This window comes from Phocoena sinus, chromosome 20 (assembly GCF_008692025.1).
Source record: "Phocoena sinus isolate mPhoSin1 chromosome 20, mPhoSin1.pri, whole genome shotgun sequence".
In the NCBI taxonomy this organism is placed as follows: domain Eukaryota; kingdom Metazoa; phylum Chordata; class Mammalia; order Artiodactyla; family Phocoenidae; genus Phocoena; species Phocoena sinus.
Window position 1 is genome coordinate 18033825 of NC_045782.1, and position 22971 is coordinate 18056795.

The following is a 22971-nucleotide window of genomic DNA, read 5'->3' on the forward strand; positions in this document are numbered from 1 at the left end:
CGCTCTCCGCGCTGGGAGGTGAGAGGAGAAGGCCCTGCTCCCTGTGCTCTGAACGCCTTCATTTCCCCAGGGCGGCGCTGGGGGCGGGCGGGTCAGGCTCCCTGGGTGGCTGTTGCTCTCGGCGTTGGACGGGATGCCAAGGGTCTGACGGCAGGGGAGGCCGGCACAACTGTGCTTCCGCCCGCCTGGCCCAGGGGACAGGGAGGCACTGCCCAGGCACCGGCTGGTCTGGGCGGCACCATCACTCAGACTCACTTTCCGCAGGAAGGGGGCCCGCGGGCAGTGGCGCTCTTGGCCTCTGAGTGCCCAGAACACTGGGCTGGGCTTTGTTGGAGCGCCCAGGGGGGCAGGGATGGAGATGTTGTTAGGGGTTTTCCTCATGGCTGTTTCCTACCTGCTTTCTTTTTTTAAAAAATTAATTTATTTATTTTTGGCTGCATTGGGTCTTCATTGCTGTGCCCTGGCTTCCTCTAGTTGCGGCGAGCGGGGGCTACTCTTCGTTGTGGTGTGCGGGCTTCTCACTGCGGTGGCTTCTCTTGTTACGGAGCACAGGCTTTAGGCATGCGGGCTTCCGTAGTTGTGGCACACGGGGTCTAGAGCAAAGGCTCAGTAGTTGTGGTGCATGGGCTTAGTTGCTCTGCGGCATGTGGGATCCTCCCGGGCCAGGGCTCGAACCCGTGTCCCCAGCATTGGCAGGCGGATTCTCAACCACTGCGCCACCAGGGAAGCCCCCTTTCTTGTTAAACATCTTGTAGAAACAGAAAATGAACACAGGAAGAGACCCGTGGTTATCTCTCATGGGCATTAGGTATCTGATGCTTAATGTCTTGTCAGCTGCAGCTAAAACCTTGGCTTAGGACGGCTATTTTTAACCAGACTTGGACATAAAAATAGCAGAGCCCATTGGAGGCAGTGACTCGGGCACTTCTCCATTCCTGTGGGAGCCAGGCTGCCCTGGGGATAGATGCACAGCCCGTGATCTGGGTGAGGGGTCCTTCGACCCTCATCCTGGCCCTCTTGCTGGCCTGGAGCAAGCAGAGCCCCAGCACCGCAGCCCTGAGTGGCCCTGCCCTGATTCCCTGCCTGTCTCCGTGGGGCTGCCGTGGGATCTGGACAGAAGAGAGGGGGGTGAGTGGTTCCATGTGTTGAGGGCAGGAAGAAGAACTGGCTTTTTGGTCTGAAGAGCTAGGCAGCTAAGCAGCCCCCGGCTGGTGCCGTCCACACTGCCATCAGCAGACAACAAAGTAAGACAACGTGGATTGAGTTTGCTTTCTCAATAAGTCAAACACAGAATTACCACACGACCCAGCAATTCCACTCCTGGATATATACCCAAAAGAAGTGAAAACAGGTGTTCAAACAAAAACTTGTACAGGGATGTTTATAGCAGCATTATTTACAACAATGCAGAAAAAGCTTTTGATAAAATTCAATGCCCATTTATGATAAAAACTCTTCAGAAAGTGGGCATAGAGGGGACATACCTCAGCTTAATAAAGGCCATATAAATGGGAGGAAGTCCAAAAGGGAGGGAATATCTGGATGTGTATGGCTGATTGATATTGTTGTGCAGTGGAAGCTAATGCAACATTGTAAAGCAACCATACTCCAATAAAAATTAAAAAAAAAAAAACAAAAAAGGCCATATATGACAAACTCACAGCTAACATCATACTCAATAGTGGAAGCACTTCCTCCAAGGTCAGGAACAAGACAAGGATGCCCACTCTCACCACTTTTATTCAACATAGTTTTGGAAGTCCTAGCCACAGCAATTAGAGAAGAAAAAGAAATAATAGGAACCCAAATTGGAAAAGAAGTAAAACTGTCACTGCAAATGACATGATACTAAACATGGAAAATCCTAAAGATGCTACCAGAAAACGACTAGAGCTCATCAATGAATTCAGTGAAGTTGCTGGGTACAAAATTAATATACAGAAATCTGTTGCATTTCTATACACTAACAATGAAGTATCAGAAAGAGAAATTAAGGAAACAAACCCATTTACAATCACATCAAAAAGAATAAAATACCTAGGAATAAACCCACCTAAGGAGGCAAAAGACCTGTACCCTGAAAACTATAAGACACTGATGAAAGAAACTGAAGGCCACACAAACAAATGGAAAGATATACTGTGTTCTTGGATTGGAAGAATCAATATTGTTAAAAAGACTGTACTACCTAAGGCAATCTACAGACTCAATGCAATCCCTATCAAATTACCAATGGCATTTTTCATTTGTTCTAGTTCACAGAACCTATCAAATTACCAATGGCATTTTTCATTTGTTCTAGTTAACAGAATTAAAAATTTTTAATTTGTATGGAAACACAAAAAACCCTGAATAACCAAAGCAATCTTGAGAAAGAAGAACAGAGCTGGAGGGATCACGCTCCCTGACTTCAGACTATACTACAAAGCTACAGTAATCAAAACAGTATGGTACCGGCACAAAAAGAAATATAGATCAATGGAACAGGATAGAAAGCCCAGATATAAACCCACACACTTACGGTCAATTTAGTCTATGACAGAGGAGGTTAGAATACACAATGGAGAAAATACAGTCTCTTCAATAAGTGGTGCTGGGAAAACTGGACACCTACATGTAGAATAATGAAATTAGAACATTCTCTAATAACATATACAAAAATAAACTCAAAATGGATTGAAGACCATGGGGCTTCCCTGGTGGCGCAGTGGTTGAGAGTCCGCCTGCCGACGCAGGGGACACGGGTTCGTGCCTCGGTCCGGGAAGATCCCACATGCCGCGGAGCGGCTAGGCCCGTGAGCCATGGCTGCTGAGCCTGCGCGTCCGGAGCCTGTGCTCCGCAATGGGAGAGGCCACAACAGTGAGAGGCCCGTGTACCCCAAAAAAAAAAAAAAAAAAAAAGGATTAAAGACCTAAATGTAAGACCAGATACTATAAAACTCCTAATATATGCCCAGGAGTGGGATTGCAGGGTCATATGGTAGCTCTATTTTTAGTTTTTAAAGGAAGCTCCATACTGTTCTCCATAGTGGCTGTACCAATTTACATTCCCAACAACAGTGTAGGAGGGTTCCTTTTTCTCCACACACTCTCTACCATTTATTATTTGTAGACCTTTTCAAGATGGCCATTCTGACTGGTGTGAGGTGATACCTCATTGTAGGTTTGATTTGCATTTCTCTAATAATTAGCACATCTTTTCATGTGCCTTTTGGCCATCTGTATGTCTTTTTAAAATTATTTAATTTTATTTATTTTTTGTCTGCACTGGATCTTCATTGCTGCATGTGGGCTTTCTCTAGTAGCAGCGAGCAGGGCCTAGTTCGTTGTGGTGCACGGGCTCCTCATTGCAGTGGCTTCTCTTGTTGCGGAGCACGGGATCTAGGCCCATGGACTTCAGTAGTTACAGCATGCGGGTTCAGTAGTTGTGGCACGTGGGCTCAGTAGTTGTGGCTCGCAGGCTCTAGAGCACAGGCTCAGTAGTGTGGTGCATGGGCTTAGCTGCTCCCCAGCATGTGGGAACTTCCCGGACCAGGGCTAGAACCAGTGTCCCCTGCATTGGCAGGCGGATTCTTAACCACTGCACCGCCAGGGAAGTCCCTATATGTCTTCTTCGGAGAAATGTCTGTTTAGGTCTTCTGCCCATCTTTTGATTGGGTTGTTTCTTTCTTTCTTTTTTTTTTTTTTTTGATATTAAGCTCCATGAACTGTTTGTATACTTCGGAGATTAATTCCTTGTTGGTAGCATCGTTTGCAAATATTTTCTCCCGTACTGTAGGTTCTTTCATTTTGTTTACGGTTTCCTTTGCTGTGCAAAAACTTTTAAGTTTAGTTAGACCCCATTTGTTTATTTTTGTTTTTATTTCTATTACTCTAGGAGACAGATCCATAAAAGATATTCCTACGATTTATGTTAAAGAGTGTTCTGCCTATGTTTTCCTCTAGGAGTTTTATAGTATCATCCCACTCCTGGGCATATATCCAGAGAAAAACATAATTCAAAAAGATACATGTACCCCAGTGTTCACTGCAGCACTATTTACATGGAAGCAACCCAAATGTCCATTGACTGATGAATGGATAAAGAAGATGTGGTACATATATATGATGGAATACTACTTGGCCATAAAAAGAATGAAATAATGCCATTTGCAACAACATGGATAGACCTAGAGGTTATCATACTAAGTGATGTAAGCCAGACAGAGAAAGACAAATATCACGTCATATCACTTATATGTGGAATCTAAGAAAATCATATAAATGAACTTAGTTACAAAACTGAAATAGACTTACAGACATAGAAAACGAACTTATGGTTCCCAAAGGGGATAGAGGAATGGGGGGACAGATAAATTAGGAGTTTGGGAATAACATATACACACTACTATATATAAAATAAGTAAACAACAAGGACCTACTGTATAGCACAGAGAACTATACTCAACATCTTGTAATAACCTATAATGGAAAAGAATCTGGAAAATAATATATGATACATAATAAATATATATAATATATAATATACATAATATGTAATAATATATATAACTGAATCACTTTGCTGTACACTTGAAACTAACACAGCATTGTAAATTAACTATACTTCAGAAAAAAAAGAAAAGGTAGAAATAACCCAAATATCTATCAACTGATGAAGGGACAGACAAAATGTGGTCTATCCATCCAGTGAAATATTATTCAGCCATAAAAAGGAATGAAGTAATGATATCTGCTACAACATGGATGAACCTTGAACACATTATGCTAAGTGAAAGAAGTCAGACACAAAAAGCTACATACTGTAATTCCACTTATATGAGATGTCCAGAATAGGCAAATCCACAGAGACAGAAAGCAGAGGAGTCAGGGTGTTTCCTTTTGGGGTGATGAAAATACTCTGGAGCTAGACAGTGGTGACGGTTGCACAACACTGTGAATGTACTAACTGTGACTAATGGTAAATTTTAAGTTATGGGTATTTTATAATTAAAAAAAATTTTTTTTTTGGCTGCATCCGGTCTTAGTTGCAGCACGTGGGATCTATCATTGCGGCGTGAGGGCTTCTCTCTAACTGTGGTGCGCGGGCTCTAGAGCGTGCAGGCATAGTTGCCCCGCAGCATGTGGGATCTTAGTTCCCTGACCAGGGATCAAACCCACGTCCCCTGCCCTGGAAGGCGGATTCTTAACCACCGGACCACAAGGGAAGTCCACACAATAATCTTTTTAAAATGGGTTGATCTAAAGGAAAAATAAGGACTTGTCCTCAAACCATGTTTTTTCTCCCCATTTTAAGTTCAAACCAAAATGGTTTTAAGGGGTTTCTTGTGAGGGGTTTCTTGTGCCTATTTTGGAGACAGAGCAGTGGCAAGGGTTTCTTGTGCCTATTTTGGAGACAGAGCAGTGGCAGGGCCCGAGCAACACACAGGGAGTGGACACTCCAGGGGGTCCGGTGACATCTCCTGCTCGCGCTTCACACACTGGAAATCTTTACGGAACCAGGGCACCCTCCTTATTTTTTCAAGAAAAGAAAGGAGATTTTATAGCTGCGGGTGACAGCTGCGATGGAGGCTGGCTGGCTGCAAGGGGGAGGGGCTTTCCTCCCCATCTTCTGTTACAGGATTTAATGGCTCAGCAAACTGTGGAATTCGGGGACTTTCATCTTGTTTCATCTGCTCCAAGCTATCATTGCAGGCAAATGGCCTTGATCAAGTTACTTTGCTTCCGTTTCCTCCAGTCCTCTGCTCATCAGAGAAATCCGTGGGTCAATGAAAGACCGGATCCGCGGGCGTGCTGGTGCAGCCGCGCATTGAAAAGTCCTGCACAGGGTGGGACATAAGTCTCTCCAGGGGCTGAAGCAGCCCAGAACATGTCCCCTCCTGTACAGACCCCTGGTCAGCAGAAGACTCTTACCCCTGGCAGCCTGGGACTTGAGCCCACCCTCTTTTCTCCATGGCGTTCCAGTGGCATTTCCTACTGGAGCTCTAACACTTGAAAGGGAACCGGGATGGGAGTGAGGTGAAGTGCAGCGGCCTGGCGCACGGATCCTCTGGGGGAGTGGCCAGCAGTTCCAGAGCCTTCGGCACTAACGCAGCATTCTCTGTGTTTGGTCACACGATGTGTGTGTGGGGAAGCTTGCCTTGCACCAAGCACAGGCAGGTCGTAAACAGATGCTTTTCCCAGGGGTGATACGCGGAGTGAGTGTTTCACGATAAACCCCGGCGTCATCAGGACAGGTGGCCCTCCACCTAGACGCCGCCGGGACACAAGGGCAGGGTCTCCAGCTCTCCCTGAGGACAGTGGCCCGCCCATGTCTGCAGCTGTGACGCGTGTGTTTCGCTTCCTTCCAGAAGGAAGTCCCTCTGTTCATGTCAAATCACAGAGGGCAGCTCTTTCAAAATCCTGCTTTAGGAAGGGCTACTTCTGTTTTTGTCAGGGTCGAATGGACACTTCGACCGCAGTCACTTCTAGAGCGAGTCTAAGAGGCCAGCAGTCCTGAGGGGGGGGGCGTTGCATCCCCGACCTACTGAGTCCTCTCTGGGTTTGTAGCTGGTGAGGGATGGGGTGACACCACTTTTATTTAGAAAATAAAACTCCAGTCACTATATGGTTCTAGGCAGGCAGCACGTTCGTCGCCGAGGCCCCCCGCGCAGGCTCCTGGCCAGTGGGCGGAACCCCCGCCCATCCCCCAACCCTCCTGGCCCTCCGGTCAGGGACCCCCTTCCCCCAGGGCTTTCCTCGCTTGGGCCCCCATCACCCATCCCTCCCCCACCCGCTCTCCTTCTCTTGGCGGGTATTTACCGAGCGCCCGCGATGAGGTGGGCTTCGTCCAGAGAGAGTGAACACAAAATGGGTGGGATGCAGGCCCCGACCTCAAGGCACCTGTCAACACTGAGAGGATGGGCAAAGTTTAACAAACACCGAGATACGCACAGGGGCCACCTAAGCGTGGGTGGCCGGTGTCGGCTTCCAGAAGGGGCCATGTCAGACCTCAAGAAGCAGCAGGAATCCTGCAGCAGTATGTTTCTGTTTCCTCACTCCCTAAATATTGTTTTACCTTTAGTCCTTTTCATTTTGTACATTCTCCTACAGTGTGTCACCCATGCTGTGGTTTCAATGACAGACAATTACCCAGTGTCCCCTGTCCCAGCAAGAGGTCCAAGCACACATGTGCAGCCACCGACCCGACAAATTCCCTGAATGTGCCGCAGACGGCTGAGTCTTCCTATGTCCGACACTGAGCTCATTCTCTTGGCCCTTTCCCCAAACTGCTTCCCTCCTCCTGTCAAGCCTGTCCCGGGGAGAGGTGGCATCATCTACCCATCACGGAGACAGAAAGCCTGGATCGGCCTGGATCCCTCCTCTGCCCAGGTCAGGGTACCAAGTTCTGTTCATTTCACCTTCTCATTCTCTCTCCGCTACCACCATCACTGCCCAGAACCTCAGCCCCTTTTTCCTGGTTCCAAACGTAGCCTCCTAACCCGTTCCTCTGTCTTCGCTTTGCCCGGCACCCTGCTTCAAACGTGTCCTACACAGTGTCATCAGAGGCACGAAAAAGATCCTGTCGTCCCCCTGCTGAAACCTCTTCAGTCATTCCCTGGAGCTTTCCAGAACCGCCCGCCTCCCACCCCCACCCCCAGGCTGAGCTGGGTGTTCATCTGTGTCCCCAGTTCTCTCGAAGCTCTGAGCAGGCAATGGTGCTGTGCTGTGATCGGAGCTGACAAGCTTTCCCGACCGCTTACAAGTGTCTCCGACGTGAATACAACTCCCCAGTGGAGGTTGCAGGAAAGGGGGGTGGTAAACTCTGGCAGTCAGGAGGAAGGAGGGGATGGGAGGCCAGTGGATGCCAAGTCCAGGACGTGCAGGCCACTGCGAGGGCACCAGGCCTGAGGTCAGCACGAGGCCGCCCGGCCTAGGAAAGCCCACCGGGAGTCTGCCTCCCAGCCTGGCGGAAGGGCACGGAACCACGGCGTGAGGAGATACACACGCACAAAGGTTTTTCAGTAAAAAACGGAAACCTCAAGCTTTCTTGACCTCTTGAAAAGCAGATCCGCTGCAGGTCACCAAAGGCAGAGCAAACCTGAAGAACGCCCAGAGCGAGAAGAGACGTTGCTTGCAAAGGAATAACAGGCTTTCTCATCAGATATGAGGGGGGGGGAAATGAAAACACAGACTCGTCAAAGGGTTTAAGGAAAATAACCGTCAACCTAGAATTTCGACATTGGACACTAACCAGAAGACCTGAGGGCAATGTCAAGCATCTTCAAAGCAGCGTTGTTGAGAAGTGAGTTGGCGCCATCGGTGAGCAGGGGCTGGGCTTTGGGGAGCAGGTGCCTTCCTGGCACTGTGCTCTGTGCAAGGGTGTGTTGAGGTACAGAGTGTGATTAAGGCAGATGAAGAGGCACTAGGGATGCCCACTGTTCCAGGGATGCTTTTCGGGAGCCAAAGAACCCTTCTGCAAAGTGGATCATTACTCTGCTTTGTAAATCCAAACTCTCACATATTAGGTGCTGCTGCCCCATTGCTAATGAAGTTCTCAGGGAAACAAAAATGTTCGTAGGATGACAAACGTTTGGACTCATGGATTTTTGGAAACATACACGCAAGGTTGAAGAAGTTCCAGGAATTACATCAATGAACGTGTTGTCATTTTTTTTTTTTTTTTTTTTTGAGGTTGAATGGAGACGAGTAGACACTGGTTCCATGCGTGTTTCTCAGTAATACCCGGAGTGATATGAACAGATAGGCCCCACGATCACTTAGCCGTCTGCTGGCTATGGCTGGTGCTACTTAGCAGCGCGTCTTGTGTAGCTGTAAAAGGGGTCTTGGATTGGGGGAGGGGAGCTTGACAATCATCATCTTCCACTTATGGAGAATTTTCCACACACTAGGCGCCGTATTAAACATTTTACATGCATCATCTCATTTAATCCTTGCTGACACCTTACGAGGCACTGTCATTATGCCCACGCCATGGATGAGGGCACAGAAGCTTAGCAAGGTCGAGGAGCTCTGCACAGCCGCAAAGTGGTGTCTGTTTCTTGAGTGACACATTGAAGCCCCCTTCCACTTATTGATTTCTTTAAGTTTATTTTTTTTGCCCCACTGCATTTAGACCTCAGATGGACGGATGTGTCTAGCTGTAGCGTGGGGCAATACCTCTGCTGCGTGCAAGTCTTTAATACTTGGTGCTTACAAGTCAGGAAATAGCATTTGGAATCTGCTGTCACGGTGTTAAGGTTGGGGCATCCTGACCCACAGCCATGACCCCCACTGTCACCACTTGTCGTTCGCTTCCTGAGCATTTATGACATTTTACATTGGTGTTTCCAGGCCTGGTTGATTCCAGGCTGTCAAAGAAGGGGTGCTCTCCTGGTGCTTGGAGAATTCAGGTACTTTTTTAAACTATTCCCCGGCACACTGGCATCTTGACTTTCCCGCTGGAGTCCCTGAGGAGGCCTGTAGCTCTCTGTGGAGGCTCCTGGCTTCTGGTTTTGTCAACCAGAAGGTTCCTATTCTTTGTGCGTCGGGGGCCCTCCCCTGGCAAGGCGGACCCGGGCCTGGCCTCTGTGTGCTCGACGTGGCCTGGCTGAGCCCATCCTGAGAGGCCCAGTGACTGCTGCTCGGCCCTTGGATTTGTTTCCCTTCCGCCAGCATCAGAGACCAAGGCAGTGAGGATGCTCCACTTGGCCTTATGGATTTGGAATCTGGACTCTTTACAGGCTGCATTCCTCTGTCCCTCCCAAAATGTCCAAATTGATGCTTTACGCCGGGGATAATGAAACCTTTCAAAACTGAACTAAAAGAACAAACCCACCGCTCCCTCAGATATGAGGAAAGAACAGAAAACAGAAGCAACAAAACAAAACACCACCAAACCAAACCTCTACCACAAAACAAATGGGATGGCAGCTGTGGACAGAGCGGCATCACAGGCGGGGGTGGTGTCCCCTCAGGGCGCTGCCCCGTCACCTCCAACAAGAGGGTGTCGGCTCTGGAGCCTGAGCTCAGGTCCTCTGCGTCCATCCCACCCTCCATGACCTCCTCTCTCTTCCCACCTCTCCCTTCTTTCTCTGTCTCCCTTCAACTTCTCATCTCAGTGATTTGCTCTGTTGTCTTTGGGGCTTTATCAAAAAATATCTGTTCGAGAGATTTTTTTTTTTCTCTTTGCTGTGTTAAGCTTTTTTTTTTTCTTCTTTTTTTCCATCTTGGCTGTTTCCTGCTTACATTTCTGCTCCTCCTATCCTGATACTTCTGTTAACAGTACCTCCAAAGTTAGCTCCGTCTGTGAACATTGGTGTTTATTTTCTATTCACATCATTAATGAAGGTGCTAAATAAGCCTGGATTGAACACAAACCAGGATCCACATCTTCCTTTGAACAGATGATTTTTAGTGGTTTGTTGGAATGCCATTCCGTATCTACCTGTTCTATTCACCATCAAGAAGCATCTGAGCTTCTATGTGTGTGGGGCTGTGGCCCACTGCACAGGGGAGTTTGTAGGACCCCAGCCTCTGCCATCCGAGAACTGGGCATTTCAGGCGGTTTGCAGCTACACACACACAGGGGACATATATACTAAAAAGAGAGTCATCAAAGAATGCTTAAATAAGATTAATGATGGCACTTTTGAACAGGGTTGGGAACTAAGGAGAAGTCTTGCCATGAGCTCAGGAATTCCTCGGCATTATCTTGAAACGTGTCCTACGTCAAATATCTGAGTCTAAGGCTCTGGGGTAGAAGATAAATGATAAAACAGCCTCCGTTCTCAAGAAGCTCAGAGTCTGGGGAGGGAGGCCGACTTGCTGACAAATAGCTACTATGTAAGGCGTGGAAGCTGGCACCATTAGAGGGCTGCAGGGTGTGCTCAGGAAGCACAGGGTGGGGGAGTGGAGGATTCTGCCTGCTGGCTGCCGGGTGCAGCCTCTCGGGCCCGGAGCTTGAGGCTTTGAAATGCAAATGCATCATGGGAATAAACTGGGCTCCCAGCACCCTGGTCCACGACGTGACCTGATCTCTCTTCCTCACGCTGCTCCCCACCCACGTGGAGGGAGCCAGAGCCGCGGGGCAGGGTGCTGAATCCCCGGGGAACAGGCACACCCTCAGCCTAGCGGCCTCCCCCGGCTTGGCGGCATCTCTCCTCCCTCCCGCGACGCCCCTCAAGCTCTAGTTGCCCTTCCTCCCTGCAGCCTACCTGGGCCTCCCCAGCCCAGATCTCCAAATCCCAAGAACAGGAGGTGACGAACTGCCCCTTGGAGGGTGAAGAGGACTTGGACGAACAGAGATGAACTTGTTGAAGCTTAAAAGTGAAATTTAGAGAACATGCAGGGAACGGCAAGCGTGGGGCTGTAGTTCAGGATGCAACTGTGTCTGGAGACTGTGGTGGGAGAGAGGCTGGGGTAGATAACAAGCGAAGAGTTTAGGCTTAACTCTGCAAGCAATGGGGACTCCCTTAAGGATCCTTGAGTGGAGAAGAGAGATAATACTTTGTTTTTATCTGTGCACTTACTGCTATCGGAAACTGACCTATTCGATTCTTGGCTTGTTCACTGTCTGTCTTCCTATGGCTCCCACGCCCTTCCTAAAGGGAAGCTCCACGGGAATGGGACCTCCTCCTTATCGCTGTGCCTAAGAGTGTCTGGCATAAAGTAGGTGCTTATTTAATAAACGAGCGAATACATGAAATTGATAGGGAACAGGTGGTGTGGAGGATAGACTGATGGGGGCATTTAAAAGCAGACAGACCGGGTAGGAAACTAAATCAGGGAAGAAAGGGCTGTGTTTGTTAACAGGGCAGACACAGGTCAGGCTTGAGAGACGCTTCAGAGCAAGAATTTGGTGACCACTGAACGTAGATGGTAAAAGGTAGAGTCTTCCACATCTCTAGGTTGTCAGCGTGGGTGATGGAGAAGGAAACAGAGAGTGAGTTTGGTTTTGGACAATGTTGAGTTTCACTTCCTCTGGAAATGATCCAAAGGGTTTCGCTACATGTTATGAGGACTCACTGGGGAACATATACCTCATTGTTCTCCCTCCCTTAAAGGACTGTGTGATCCAGTGGGGAGATCACGTATCAAAATTGTTTCCCAAACCTATTTTGTAAGCAAATTCTGCTATAAAGTAAGTATTTACAATATTATCCTGATTCCGTGCTATATGAAGCAAATAAGCCTCCAATTTGACAATTCAGTGTTAAAATGGCAAGTGAGCAGCCCAAGTACCATTCTCATGCACCCGAAACTCCTTAACGTTTCTCACTTTTTATTCAATGGTCGTCTTTTTTTTTTTTTTGGCCACGCCCCACGGCATGTGGGATCTTAGTTCCCTGAGCAGGGTTTGAACCTGAGCCCCCTGCAGTAGAAGCGCAGAGTCTTAACCACTAGACAACCAGGGAAGTCTCAATGGTCTTCTTTTTATATATAAATTTATTTATTTATTTATTTTTGGCTGCCTTGGGTCTTCGTTGCCGCGCGCGGGCTTCTCGTCGCGGTGGCTTCTTTTGTTGCAGAGCACGGGCTCTAGAGCGCACGGGCTTCAGTAGTTGTGGCACGCGGGCTCAGCAGTTGTGGCTCACGGGCTCTAGAGCGCAGGCTCAGTAGTTGTGGCACACGGGCTGAGTTGCTCCGCGGCATGTGGGATCTTCCCAGACCAGGGCTCGAACCCGTGTCCCCTGCATTGGCAGGCGGATTCTTAGCCACTGCACCACCAGGGAAGCCCATCAGTGGTCTACTTGTTGATACTTTTCCCACCATTCTTTCCAGCAATTTTTATCTGAAAATGTTCAAACTTTAAAAGCAGTATTCCTAGGAGCAATAGTGCAAATTATAAAGGCGGGGGGCCGGGGAGGAAAAGAAAGGCCTAATTCTTGCTCTGCAAATAAAAGGTCACATTCTCTAGAATTGTGGTGACCTGTAGGAAACCGGAAACTGGTCACTGTCCGACAACAATCAGCACATTATGGTTTACTGAACAGTTAGTTCAAGTTCCCATGTAGGGGTGGTTTGCACATCCAACTGCTTGCTGAGCCTGTAAAAAGTGATTTCTCGTGGATACTAACCAGTCCTTTGGAACTCTGGCTATAACACACCCGGGAGTCAGACACTGCAGCTGGCAGCGGCAGCAGGGAGGAGACGGGGACTGGGACTTCCAGGTTCTGTGTATTTCTAGGAATGTTGCTTAATCGAGACAGGAGACAATGGGGCCTGGTGGAGAGAAGAGGCCTTTGGAATCAGCCAGTCTAGTGTGTGAATCCAGCGGTATGGCTCTGGGTGATCACTTACCCTTTGAAGCTTGGTTTCCTGAACTGGGATAAAAAACAGTGGTAATGCTTTTCCAAAGGGTTTTGGTGAGAGTTAAAGGACAAAATAGGGCTTCCCTGGTGGCACAGTGGTTGGGAGTCCGCCTGCCGATGCGGGGGACGCGGGTTTGTGCCCCGGTCCGGGAAGATCCCACATGCTGCGGAGCGGCTGGGCCCATGAGCCGTGGCCGCTGAGCCTGCGCATCCGGAGCCTGTGCTCTGCAACGGGAGAGGCCACAACAGTGAGAGGCCCGCGTACCGCAAAAAAAAAAAAAAAAAAAAAGTCCAAACTATACATAGGCAACGGGGCTAGGGCGATGCCTGGCTCGGAGTAAGTGCCCCTTGAACGTCTGTTAATGGAGCCAAGTGCTTTAAAGAAGGAGGTCCTTATGTTTAGAATGTTGGTTAAACAATTGATACAGGGGCTGAAGGGACCCTTGCCCTTGTGTCTCAAGGCCTCTTCTCTTGACCATGGATATCCCCTTAAGCAATAACCATGCCACCTCCTAGGGCCATATTGGTGAAAAGGCTTGTCGATTCCAGAAAGCCCTTTTAACTTGTTCTTGAGTATTTTAAAATCCCATCTCTGCTGACAAAAGATGATGCTTTCCTCTCGGGGGGGCAGATGACACATTCCTTTTATGCACTTTCCACCTCACTCGCACTAAACCCTGCTGCCCATCCAGGCAGCTGTGATCCACAGCGCAGAATATCTGATTAGGTAGCAAGTAACGGGGGATTTCTGTTCTAAGGGGGAACTCAACAAGGTTAAAATAGAAGCAACTATCTCATGAACCAACCCAGAACACTGAGATGAAAAGAAACAAATTGCTCACTTTCTACCACCTGTTTGAGAACAGAAGGATTTGCACTCAGTTATGTTAGCTAAAAAATGTACCCCTGACTCATTGTGGTACAGAAGCCTTTACCACACGAATGCTTTTGATGGAAAATCCGCCCCCTGCTCCGATACACCCTTTCATGCTGGTGATGACAGAGGCAACAGAGGCCTTTCCATCAATATGTTCTGCACACTTCTTAGCGGCTCTGCTTTTCCTTTTCTGCATTTGCTATTTTAAGCAAGCACATAATGCATCAATTTTCAGACTCTTACTCAATGCCACTGCTACAGAACTGAGAACTCAGTAATCTTGTCAGGCCGCGCAGAACAAAATTCCAACAGATGAAACATTCCACGCAGCCTTACCTCCCCTTTCCTGGGATGCGGCATCTATTTCTGGCCCTATAATGAGAGAGGCACCGGTGGCGGTGCTCCAGGCCCACTTTCCCCGGGAATCCCACATTACAGAAACCATTCACCATGCTGCTGCTGCTGGGATACACATCAAAGGCCCTGTAGGGGACTTGAGACCATTCGACTGCTATCTTAGTTTTGATTTTAAGTTCCCAGAAATGGGTTGTTTGGATCCAGGCTGGAGCTTGCTGGCTGGGAAAGACAGTGTGGGTTTGCCCAGGCCACACTGGTGCTTTTCCTGCTTGACCTGAAGGGTTCCTGTTCTCTCCACAATCACTAACTCGACTGAAGAGCCCAAGACTAAGCTTTATTTCCCTGTCCTCAGTTTCCCAAGAGATTTCAACGTAAACTGTCCCCACGTGGCTTCTTGCCAAATTTGCCTCGACCTTGCGGCAGACACACTTCTAGTGGAATGTCAATTGCACCTGATACCTTGTTGGGCAATTTGGGCAGAGTTCCCTGCTGTGTGTGTTTACAGCTTTCGTGGCTTCTAGTACAGGCTCTATTTACTGCCTGCAGGGTTACCTGGGAGAGAGAGCAGAGCAGTCTGCCTCTACGCCCGTTGGCTCGGAAATGGGTTAGTCACGTTTTCCAGAGATCTGCTCTTCATACCTGGCTGCTATAAATGGGCTGGGCCACTCCCACCAAACCCTCCAAGTTCTGCTCATTTTAGCTCACATCAATTAAAAATGGCACAACAAATGAGATCGAGTGAGTGCGTAAGGGGTGCTATTGAAAAGTGAGTAATTCAATAATAGCTCTGCACCACTGCATTCGGTCTAAAGAACTAATTCATAGCATCGAATGATTCAGCCATCCCTATGGGGACCTTGAATTACTGGCTCAACTTCATCAGCATAAAAACAATCAAACCAAATACACTCTTCCTCGGGGGCTGGAAGTCAGACACCCTGAGTAATATTTAGGTCACTCCTGCCTGGGCAAGTCTGAAAAATGGTTCGTGCCCTGATTAGACAGTTACTGATTTGTTTTAAGCGACTGTCAAAGGAGGGGACCCTGCAGGCTTTTTAAGGCAAAGAGAGGTTCTGTGAGTGGTGCTGAAACAACCTGAAGTGGGCTGAAGCCAATCATCTCTTTGTTCAGCCCAGAGTGTATCAGCGTCAGCTTCACAGCTGCAGTGGAATCTCTGGGTTTGGTGAGTTTCCTGCTTCCCCTAACCTCCACTTCTGGGAGCCCTCAGAGCAACACTGTTAACCTTGACTGAGCATCAGAACTGTCGGAGGAGCATCTGCAAAGCAGTGGTCAGGCCTTACTTGGACGGACTCTGATCAGCCAGTCTGCATGTGGGCCCTTGGACGTTTGTTAGTGTTTTTTTTTTTTTTTTTTAATTATTTTTGGCTGTGTTGGGTCTTCGTTTCTGTGCGAGGGCTTTCTCTAGTTGCGGCGAACGGGGGCCACTCTTCATCGCGGTGCGCGGGCCTCTCACTGTCGTGGCCTCTCTCGTTGCGGAGCACAGGCTCCAGACGCGCAGGCTCAGTAGTTGTGGCTCACGGACCCAGTTGCCCTGCGGCACGTGGGATCTTCCCGGACCAGGGCTCGAACCCGTGTCCCCTGCATTGGCAGGCGGATTCTTAACTACTGTGCCACCAGGGAAGCCCCTGTTAGTGTTTTAAAGCCCTGGGTAGTATTCCTGTGAGCCCCTGCCGCCAGAGCACCGAAGCATCACCTTCCCTGGGAAGGACCAGAAAGAAGGGCTGCCTTGCCGTGCCTTGGCTAAGTGCTCCAGTCAGCTGCTCAGGAACTGGCTTGGCAAATGACAAAGGCAAAATCCCCTTATTTTACAATTTAACTGATTCATCAAGCTTTTTATTCTGATGAGTTTCAGACATATTCTAGTTACACAAGAATTACTTAGAACAACTTTATTGAGGTACTTTGTACAGGAAGGGTGGAGTCCCTGGGGGGCCCCTAAGCTCACAAGAGGACCGTGGAAATGGGCACCCCTGCTCACCCTCTGGACAGTCCCCAGGCCCCATCACTCTGTCAGCACCCTCCTTCTTGTCCACTTCTCATCTCTTTATTCAACACATACTAAGTCCTGAATGTGTGCTGGCCCTTGAAGATACAGGGGCATAAAAGACACGTGTTGCTCCTGCCCTCACCAAGCTTATAGTCCGGTGTGGAGACGTACGTAAACATGAATGACACACTCATCACTGTTTATCACTGTTTATCCCTAATTCTGGGAAGAGCTCTGAACGTAAAAAGTGCAGAATGCTTTGGAATCAGTGCGGGGATGTAGTCTGGTCTCATCTACTCTTGGGGAAAGTGTTCCCTAGAGGCAACCGCAGTTCCACTTACTGTGTGTGCATCCGTGCGGGCATTGTTCTGTGTGAATGTAGCCAATACGTACATACATATACACGTCTACTCACTGGGGGGCAGGGACTCTAAAGGAAAACCCCAGCCTTTAACCATCTTAAAGGCGCACCTTTCATTTCAGATGTAGGAATGACAGTGACGGGGCCATGGTATGTTATGGAAGCAAGGTGATACTGCAGAGCCACTGACTCAAGACCATGGTAAGTAAGAGTGGTCCAAGGCTGCTGGCTGTTAATCAGTGTTTCATCATTTAAATACTAGGTGTAGCCTTCAGAACATGGAAGAAGTCATTCCAGAACAGAGGGTTAAACCAAATACCTAAGGACACTCCAATAGAGTGGCACAAATCTGTTTTCTTTTTGCTTTTTTTGTTTTTTCCTCGAAGATGAGGGCATCAGCTAGACCATGAGCTAATCTGACATTTTAAGCCAGTGCCATTAGAGCTGCTGTGCTGCCCCAGGACAAAGATGGATGACACAAGGGTTACGGGTTGGGGGTCATTACTGTGGTCTCGGCGCTCTTTCTTTATTACCAGCTTAGGTGGATGCTAATAGCAGTACAGGACACTACCCCCCCGCCCCCCGCCCCCAATCAGGAGTTCAGGCCCTGGAAGCCCTGGTAATTCTGCTCTGGGGGCAGCAAACCCCATCTAGGTGAGGAACTGCCATAGCTGCTGCGTTCTCTCCGAGGCCAGATGAGGCATGTGCATTTCCATGACTGTCACCTCCAGTCACTCTGGGGAGCGGCGGGGGGCAGCGAGCGGCCGCGGGGGGCCTCGGCCGGTCCTCTCACGCCAGGGTGACCACGGCGGGCCGGGGGCAGAGAGGCAGACCATGTGCCTTAGGGCAGACGTCCAGGTGCGGGAAGAACAACACTTCCTGTTTTCTTAATCCTCTTTTTAAAAGACTGGTTTCAAGTGAGGCATTAAGGTCCCCAAGAATAACAAACGGGCCCCGGGCCTGCCTATGCCTCCGGATGAGGGGAGCGGGCTGCTTGATCCGGCACCTGCGGCGGAGCGGAGGCCAGGGGTCCAGGACCTGCGGCAGCTCGGGAAGGGCTGGTGCCGGGGAGCGTGGGGGCGGGGCAACAAAGGAGAGGGAGTCCGGGAGGGGAGGTTGGATGGAAGAGGGGGAGAAGGGGGATGAAAAAGGAAAGAGAGAGGGAAAGAGGGAGAGGGAGGAGGCGGGGAGCGAGTACGACAAAGCGAATCTGCACCGCCCGGGTGGGCTGCCGCGGGGGAGGCGGCGCCGGGCCCAGGCAGCGGCTTTTAGCTCTGCCGCTCCCGCGGTCGCCATGGCAACGCGGGCATTAGCGATTCCGTCTGACATTAAAACGCCGCCGCCGCCGCCGCCGGCCCGGAGCTGGGGTGCTTCGGCCGGCGGGTGGAAAATGTGTGCTCACACACACGCATGCCCACCGAGGGGCCGGGCGGCGGAGGCCCCTTTTAGGCTGTAGCTTTATGCATCATTTATCGTGCACCCGCTTCCAATCCGCCCTCCCTCCTTCCGGCTGTTTTTGTTTGTTTGTCTTTCTAGAGAAGGTGATAACTGGGGGCTTAGATCATCTGCTGGCATATTGATGAGCTCACTGGGTTGCTAAAAGGGAATGGGGATATGGATTTGGGTTAGCTAAGGGTATGTGACTGGTTTAAGACAAAAACATCAAGAAACGGAATATCTGGACAAATAGGCTTTCTTTCTCTCTTTCTTTCCTTCCTTCCTCCCTTTTTAAAAAACAAAACAAAACAAAAAAAAACCAGGGCTGTGAATTAGCCAGAAATAGTTAAAAGGAAAGGGAGGAGAAAGGGCTAGCCTGCAGACATGTGAAATAAGATTAACGGAGACCCTAAAGACCAAGGCCCACGGGAACTGTCCTGCAGCAGTTTGCCACACGTGACAGTTTTCCTGCTCAGATGCCTGCTCCAGAAAAAGAAAATCAATCTGTGTGCCTTTTTTTTTTTTTTTTTTGGGTACTTGAAGCCCCACCCCATGGTATTCTCTCTCAAACTGTATTTTAGCACAAACAGGGAAAAGCTCATGAAACTGTACTCTGAGGGCAGAAACTGGCCTTAATCATCGCTGCAACTGCTGAGCCCATGATGGGACTTGCCACATCCCAGGCAAGGGCGATGGGCTGGCCACGGCGCGCGTACAAGTGAAATCCGCAGAGAGGACTTCCGGAGACCAGCCTCCAGAGTGTAAGAGGGACTGGGCCCAGAAACCTCCTGGGAGCACGACGCCTTAAGGCCTCCCCGTGAAGGCAAACAAAGACCAACGGGTGTGCCCAGGAAGTTTCTTAAAACTCAGCAGAGCGTGGGCAGGAACATATGCCTTCTTATCCACCAGGTGAAGTCCCCCCTGTATGACACATCTCGCCTGGGTCTGGAGCATCATACTTGGTAAGAAAATAAAGAGGGATGTTGATGAATAACAGGCATGCTGACAGGGCAGTGTGGGCTGGCGGGGGCTGGCTCCCAACTGCTCTGCGAGCTGTGGGATTCGCAGGAACGAGAGGGCGCGGTCTCCGACTGAACGGAGGGCCCCTTCCTGACCCATACAACTGGGCCTCTCTTTCTGGACAGGCGCTGTGTCTACTCCAAGAGTCCTAAGTAGTTGGGGACCACCTGGGAAGCCACGCTGGCATCCCAGGGTACGGGAGGAGTCTTCTCATCCAGACCCCGCCACAGCCAGTGACAGAAAAACCATGAATAAGAATGAGAAATGCAGACTGCGATTACTCTGGCGTCCCAGAATTCTGACCTGACCACAGTCAAAGACGACTGGCAAAGCTCATCTTCCCGGCAGCTGGAGAATAAACAGGGAATGGAAGGGCTAAGATGCTGAGAACACAGGGCAGGGAATGAGCCCCCTCTGCTCAGCAAGGCCTACAGCTAACACACTGTCTTTTAAAGGACTGACCGAAGAGACCAAACCTCCATTCTGGAAGCTGAGGATTCTAGAACTCGGCCTTGAGAGAGGCTCTAACCTTGAGGGGCTGCTTTAAGCAGGGAAACAGCTAGAACATTCTGGCCAGCAGGCTTTTTACTCCCTCTGGACCTCTCCCTTAGGGACAGATGGGCGTGCCTCCCCCTAGTGTCACTGCGTCCTGACGGTGAAGTTCTCCCAAACCATGACAAACAACCTACTCCTTGGAAACACACCGAAAATAGGGAGGAGGCGGCTCAGGCGATGCACGCCGTTTCTGCGGTCTAAAAGGAGTACTCTGCTGGTGAGTGGTGGAGCAGTCTCCCTTTAGGGGCTGACTCTGTGTGACGAAGGCCCACGGATTCCCACACGATCATCAACAAACTGGAAAGAACTCTGAGGAAGTTAAAGGAAGAGGAATTTTCACGGCCTCATGTAAGTTGCTCCTTTGCTTGGTAGCCTGTGCTTTGAGGAATATTAAATATTAAATAGACCAGTGAAGTGAATGCCCAATAATTTCAGATGAGCTGGGAAAACCTTAATTGGCTGAGACGCGGCTGGTGGTTGCTTCTTTGTCCATGGAACCCTAACCAGCCAACCAGAATTAAGTAAACTGTTTCTCCGGACTATTTCAAACATTCATGTCTAATGAAATGGACATAGTCTTCAGGAGCAAATGATTTTCTGTTCTGTAGTTACAAGAAAAACTAAAAATGACAAAGTTATCATATAAATTCTCTTCCTGGGGTATCCTCCCACTTGCCGTGCTGACTCCCACCTCACCATGGGAGGCCTGGTGTTCTCTCCTTAATCGTGAAAGCACTGGATTCAGGGTTAGGAAGCCTTTGGAGCAAAAGTAGGTCCTCCATTGGTGGTCAGAATGAAAGAATTCTGCCCCAAACCACCATAATTTCTTGAAGGCCTTCTTAATTTTTAGATGTTTCTTAAGATGAGATAAAGATTTCCCTGCTGGCACAGTGGATAAGAATCCACCTGCCGATGCAGGAGACACAGGTTCCAGCCCTGGTCCGGGAAGATCCCATATGCCGCGGAGCAACTAAGCCCATGCGCCACAACTACTGAGCCCACGTGCCACAACTACTGAAGCCCGCGCGCCTAGGGCCCGTACTCCATAACAAGAGGAGCCACCGCAATGAGAAGCCCGCGCTCCACAACGGAGAGTAGCCCCCGCTCGCCACAACTAGAGGATCCCCGTGCGCAGCAACGAAGACCCAATGCAACCAAGAGAGACGAGATGAAGTATATGCTTGGAGGGGATGCTGAGTGAACACATTAGGAAGATGAGACATACTGTTTCCTTAACAGACAGCAGAGTCCTGAGGGAACGGGATACAGAACAAGTGCCATGTGATGCTCAGATGAGGCACGACGGGAGGATGGGATGACCTGGTACAAAGAGGACTCTGGGATATGAAGCCGAAGGGCAGTACAAGGACACTGATGATGGGGACCAAGGAAAAACCAGAGCAGAGGCAGAGAGGTCCCAAAGCCAAGGCTGATTTACCCTACACTTTTGAGGATGGCCAGTGTTCCACTGCACTGCCTCACACCGCTTGCCCATCCCCTTACTATCCGTGTCCCCAAGCTTCTTGACAAGCGTGTGCTCTCACACCACGTCCCCTGCCTGCCTGCCTGCCATGTATAGGATGGAAGACCAGAAGCGCAGAGGACGGAGGGCCTGAGGGCTTGCTAGTGGCCAGGACGAGAAGGAAGGAAGAAAGATGGGGGGATGGGAGGACAAGAGGGGTAGGAGGAAAGAGAAAAGGGGGTATTCAGCATAGGAGTGGACCTTCGTCACAATCCTACAGCTTCATTTTCCAGAGAAGGAACCAGGCCCAAAGAGGCTGTGAACTGGGCCATATCGCTTAGGTAGGCAGCGGCAGAAGTGAAACTCTCACCCAGACCTCAGATTTCCAACTCAGCGTCCATTCATCTAGTTTATAAGAGAAAAGGAAAGGGTAGAGGTACCAAATATCACCAATCATGAAAGCGCAAAATGCAAACGAAAAACAGAAAAACTCTTCACAGGAAATTGAGAAGATTCTAAAAGTCAGTCTATTTAGTCTTTATGACAAAATAATAGAACCCGAGGCAGTGAACTAAAGAAAGCATCCTGAGTCTGGTCGGAGCAAACCCTGACTTCTCCCCTGACGGGCAGTGTGACTGGGGGCAAATTTCTAAACCTGTCCAGGCCTCAGTTTCCTTAATCATGAAATAGGGATAATGGTAGTGTCGCCCCTCACACACATTTTGTGAAGATCAAAAAATCGTGATCCGTGGCAAAGAGCTTTCTCAGCAGTGTCTGGAGTATAAACACTTAATAAGCGTTTGTGGTTACTATTATGATTACTACAGAGCTACTACAACCAGGGACAAATTCGTTTTTCTTACTAGAAAAATGCAGTAAAAAATATTCATTGGTGGTTTCTCTGCATGGGAAAGCACACCTGTTTTCTTTGGGGCTAAATGAGTATATCTTTTTGAGTTTCCCACAATATGAAAAGCATCCTTTTGCTTTTGTCTTTCGTGAAGCATGCTTCCTTCTGAGGTCACCTTACTCTTTCTTCCACTGCAGAGAAAGTCCCAGTCTCGGTTTCGCAACTAAATGAAAGGCTGCTTCTTAGCAGAGTGGCACAAGTTCTCACCACGCTACCGGGGCCGAGGTTGTAGGATGGAAACAAGGAGGCGGTGACGTTTCTACATTTCATTACTCTTGTTTTCCGTAGGAAGTCAACTGGACTTGGATTAGAGCTGAGATTAGGAATCCTCAGTCTGAAAGAGTTCACGTGGCACCATCTATTTTTCACCATCTGTACAATGGGTACCACAAGTTGTGAACCAATTAATGTGAAAGGGGAACAGCAGGCTCCTGGGTTCCAGCAGTGTTATTTCTTCGACCTCTCAGGTGATATCCTCTGACCACCGATCCAGTGGCTCAAAGACATACCTCCCCTCTGTCCTTCCCCTTCCCCTTCCCCATCCTCATACCCATGTGGATTTCTTGGGCTATCTCATTTAGAGACCTGACTCCTGAAGGGTTTTACACTCCTGGTTATTTTTAGCCTCATGTAGTCAAAGTCTTCAAACACGGTCACCACATGGCATGCAGCTGTGGAAAGCAGCTGCTGTG

General features: G+C 49.2%; 1 protein-coding gene across 2 annotated transcripts in view; it reads right to left on the reverse strand.

Annotated features, from left to right (window-relative positions):
- MYO1D (myosin ID) overlaps positions 1 to 22971 on the reverse strand; it is a 355118-nt gene that overhangs the window by 2955 nt on the left and 329192 nt on the right. Inside the window, exon 22 of one of the 2 annotated variants that reach the window (XM_032615652.1) lies at positions 6802 to 6891. The exons of the other annotated variant lie outside the window; for it this stretch is intronic. Coding sequence (XP_032471543.1) covers positions 6802 to 6891 — 90 coding nt within the window. The remainder of the gene's footprint in view (positions 1 to 6801; positions 6892 to 22971) is intronic. 2 annotated transcript variants of the gene reach the window in all.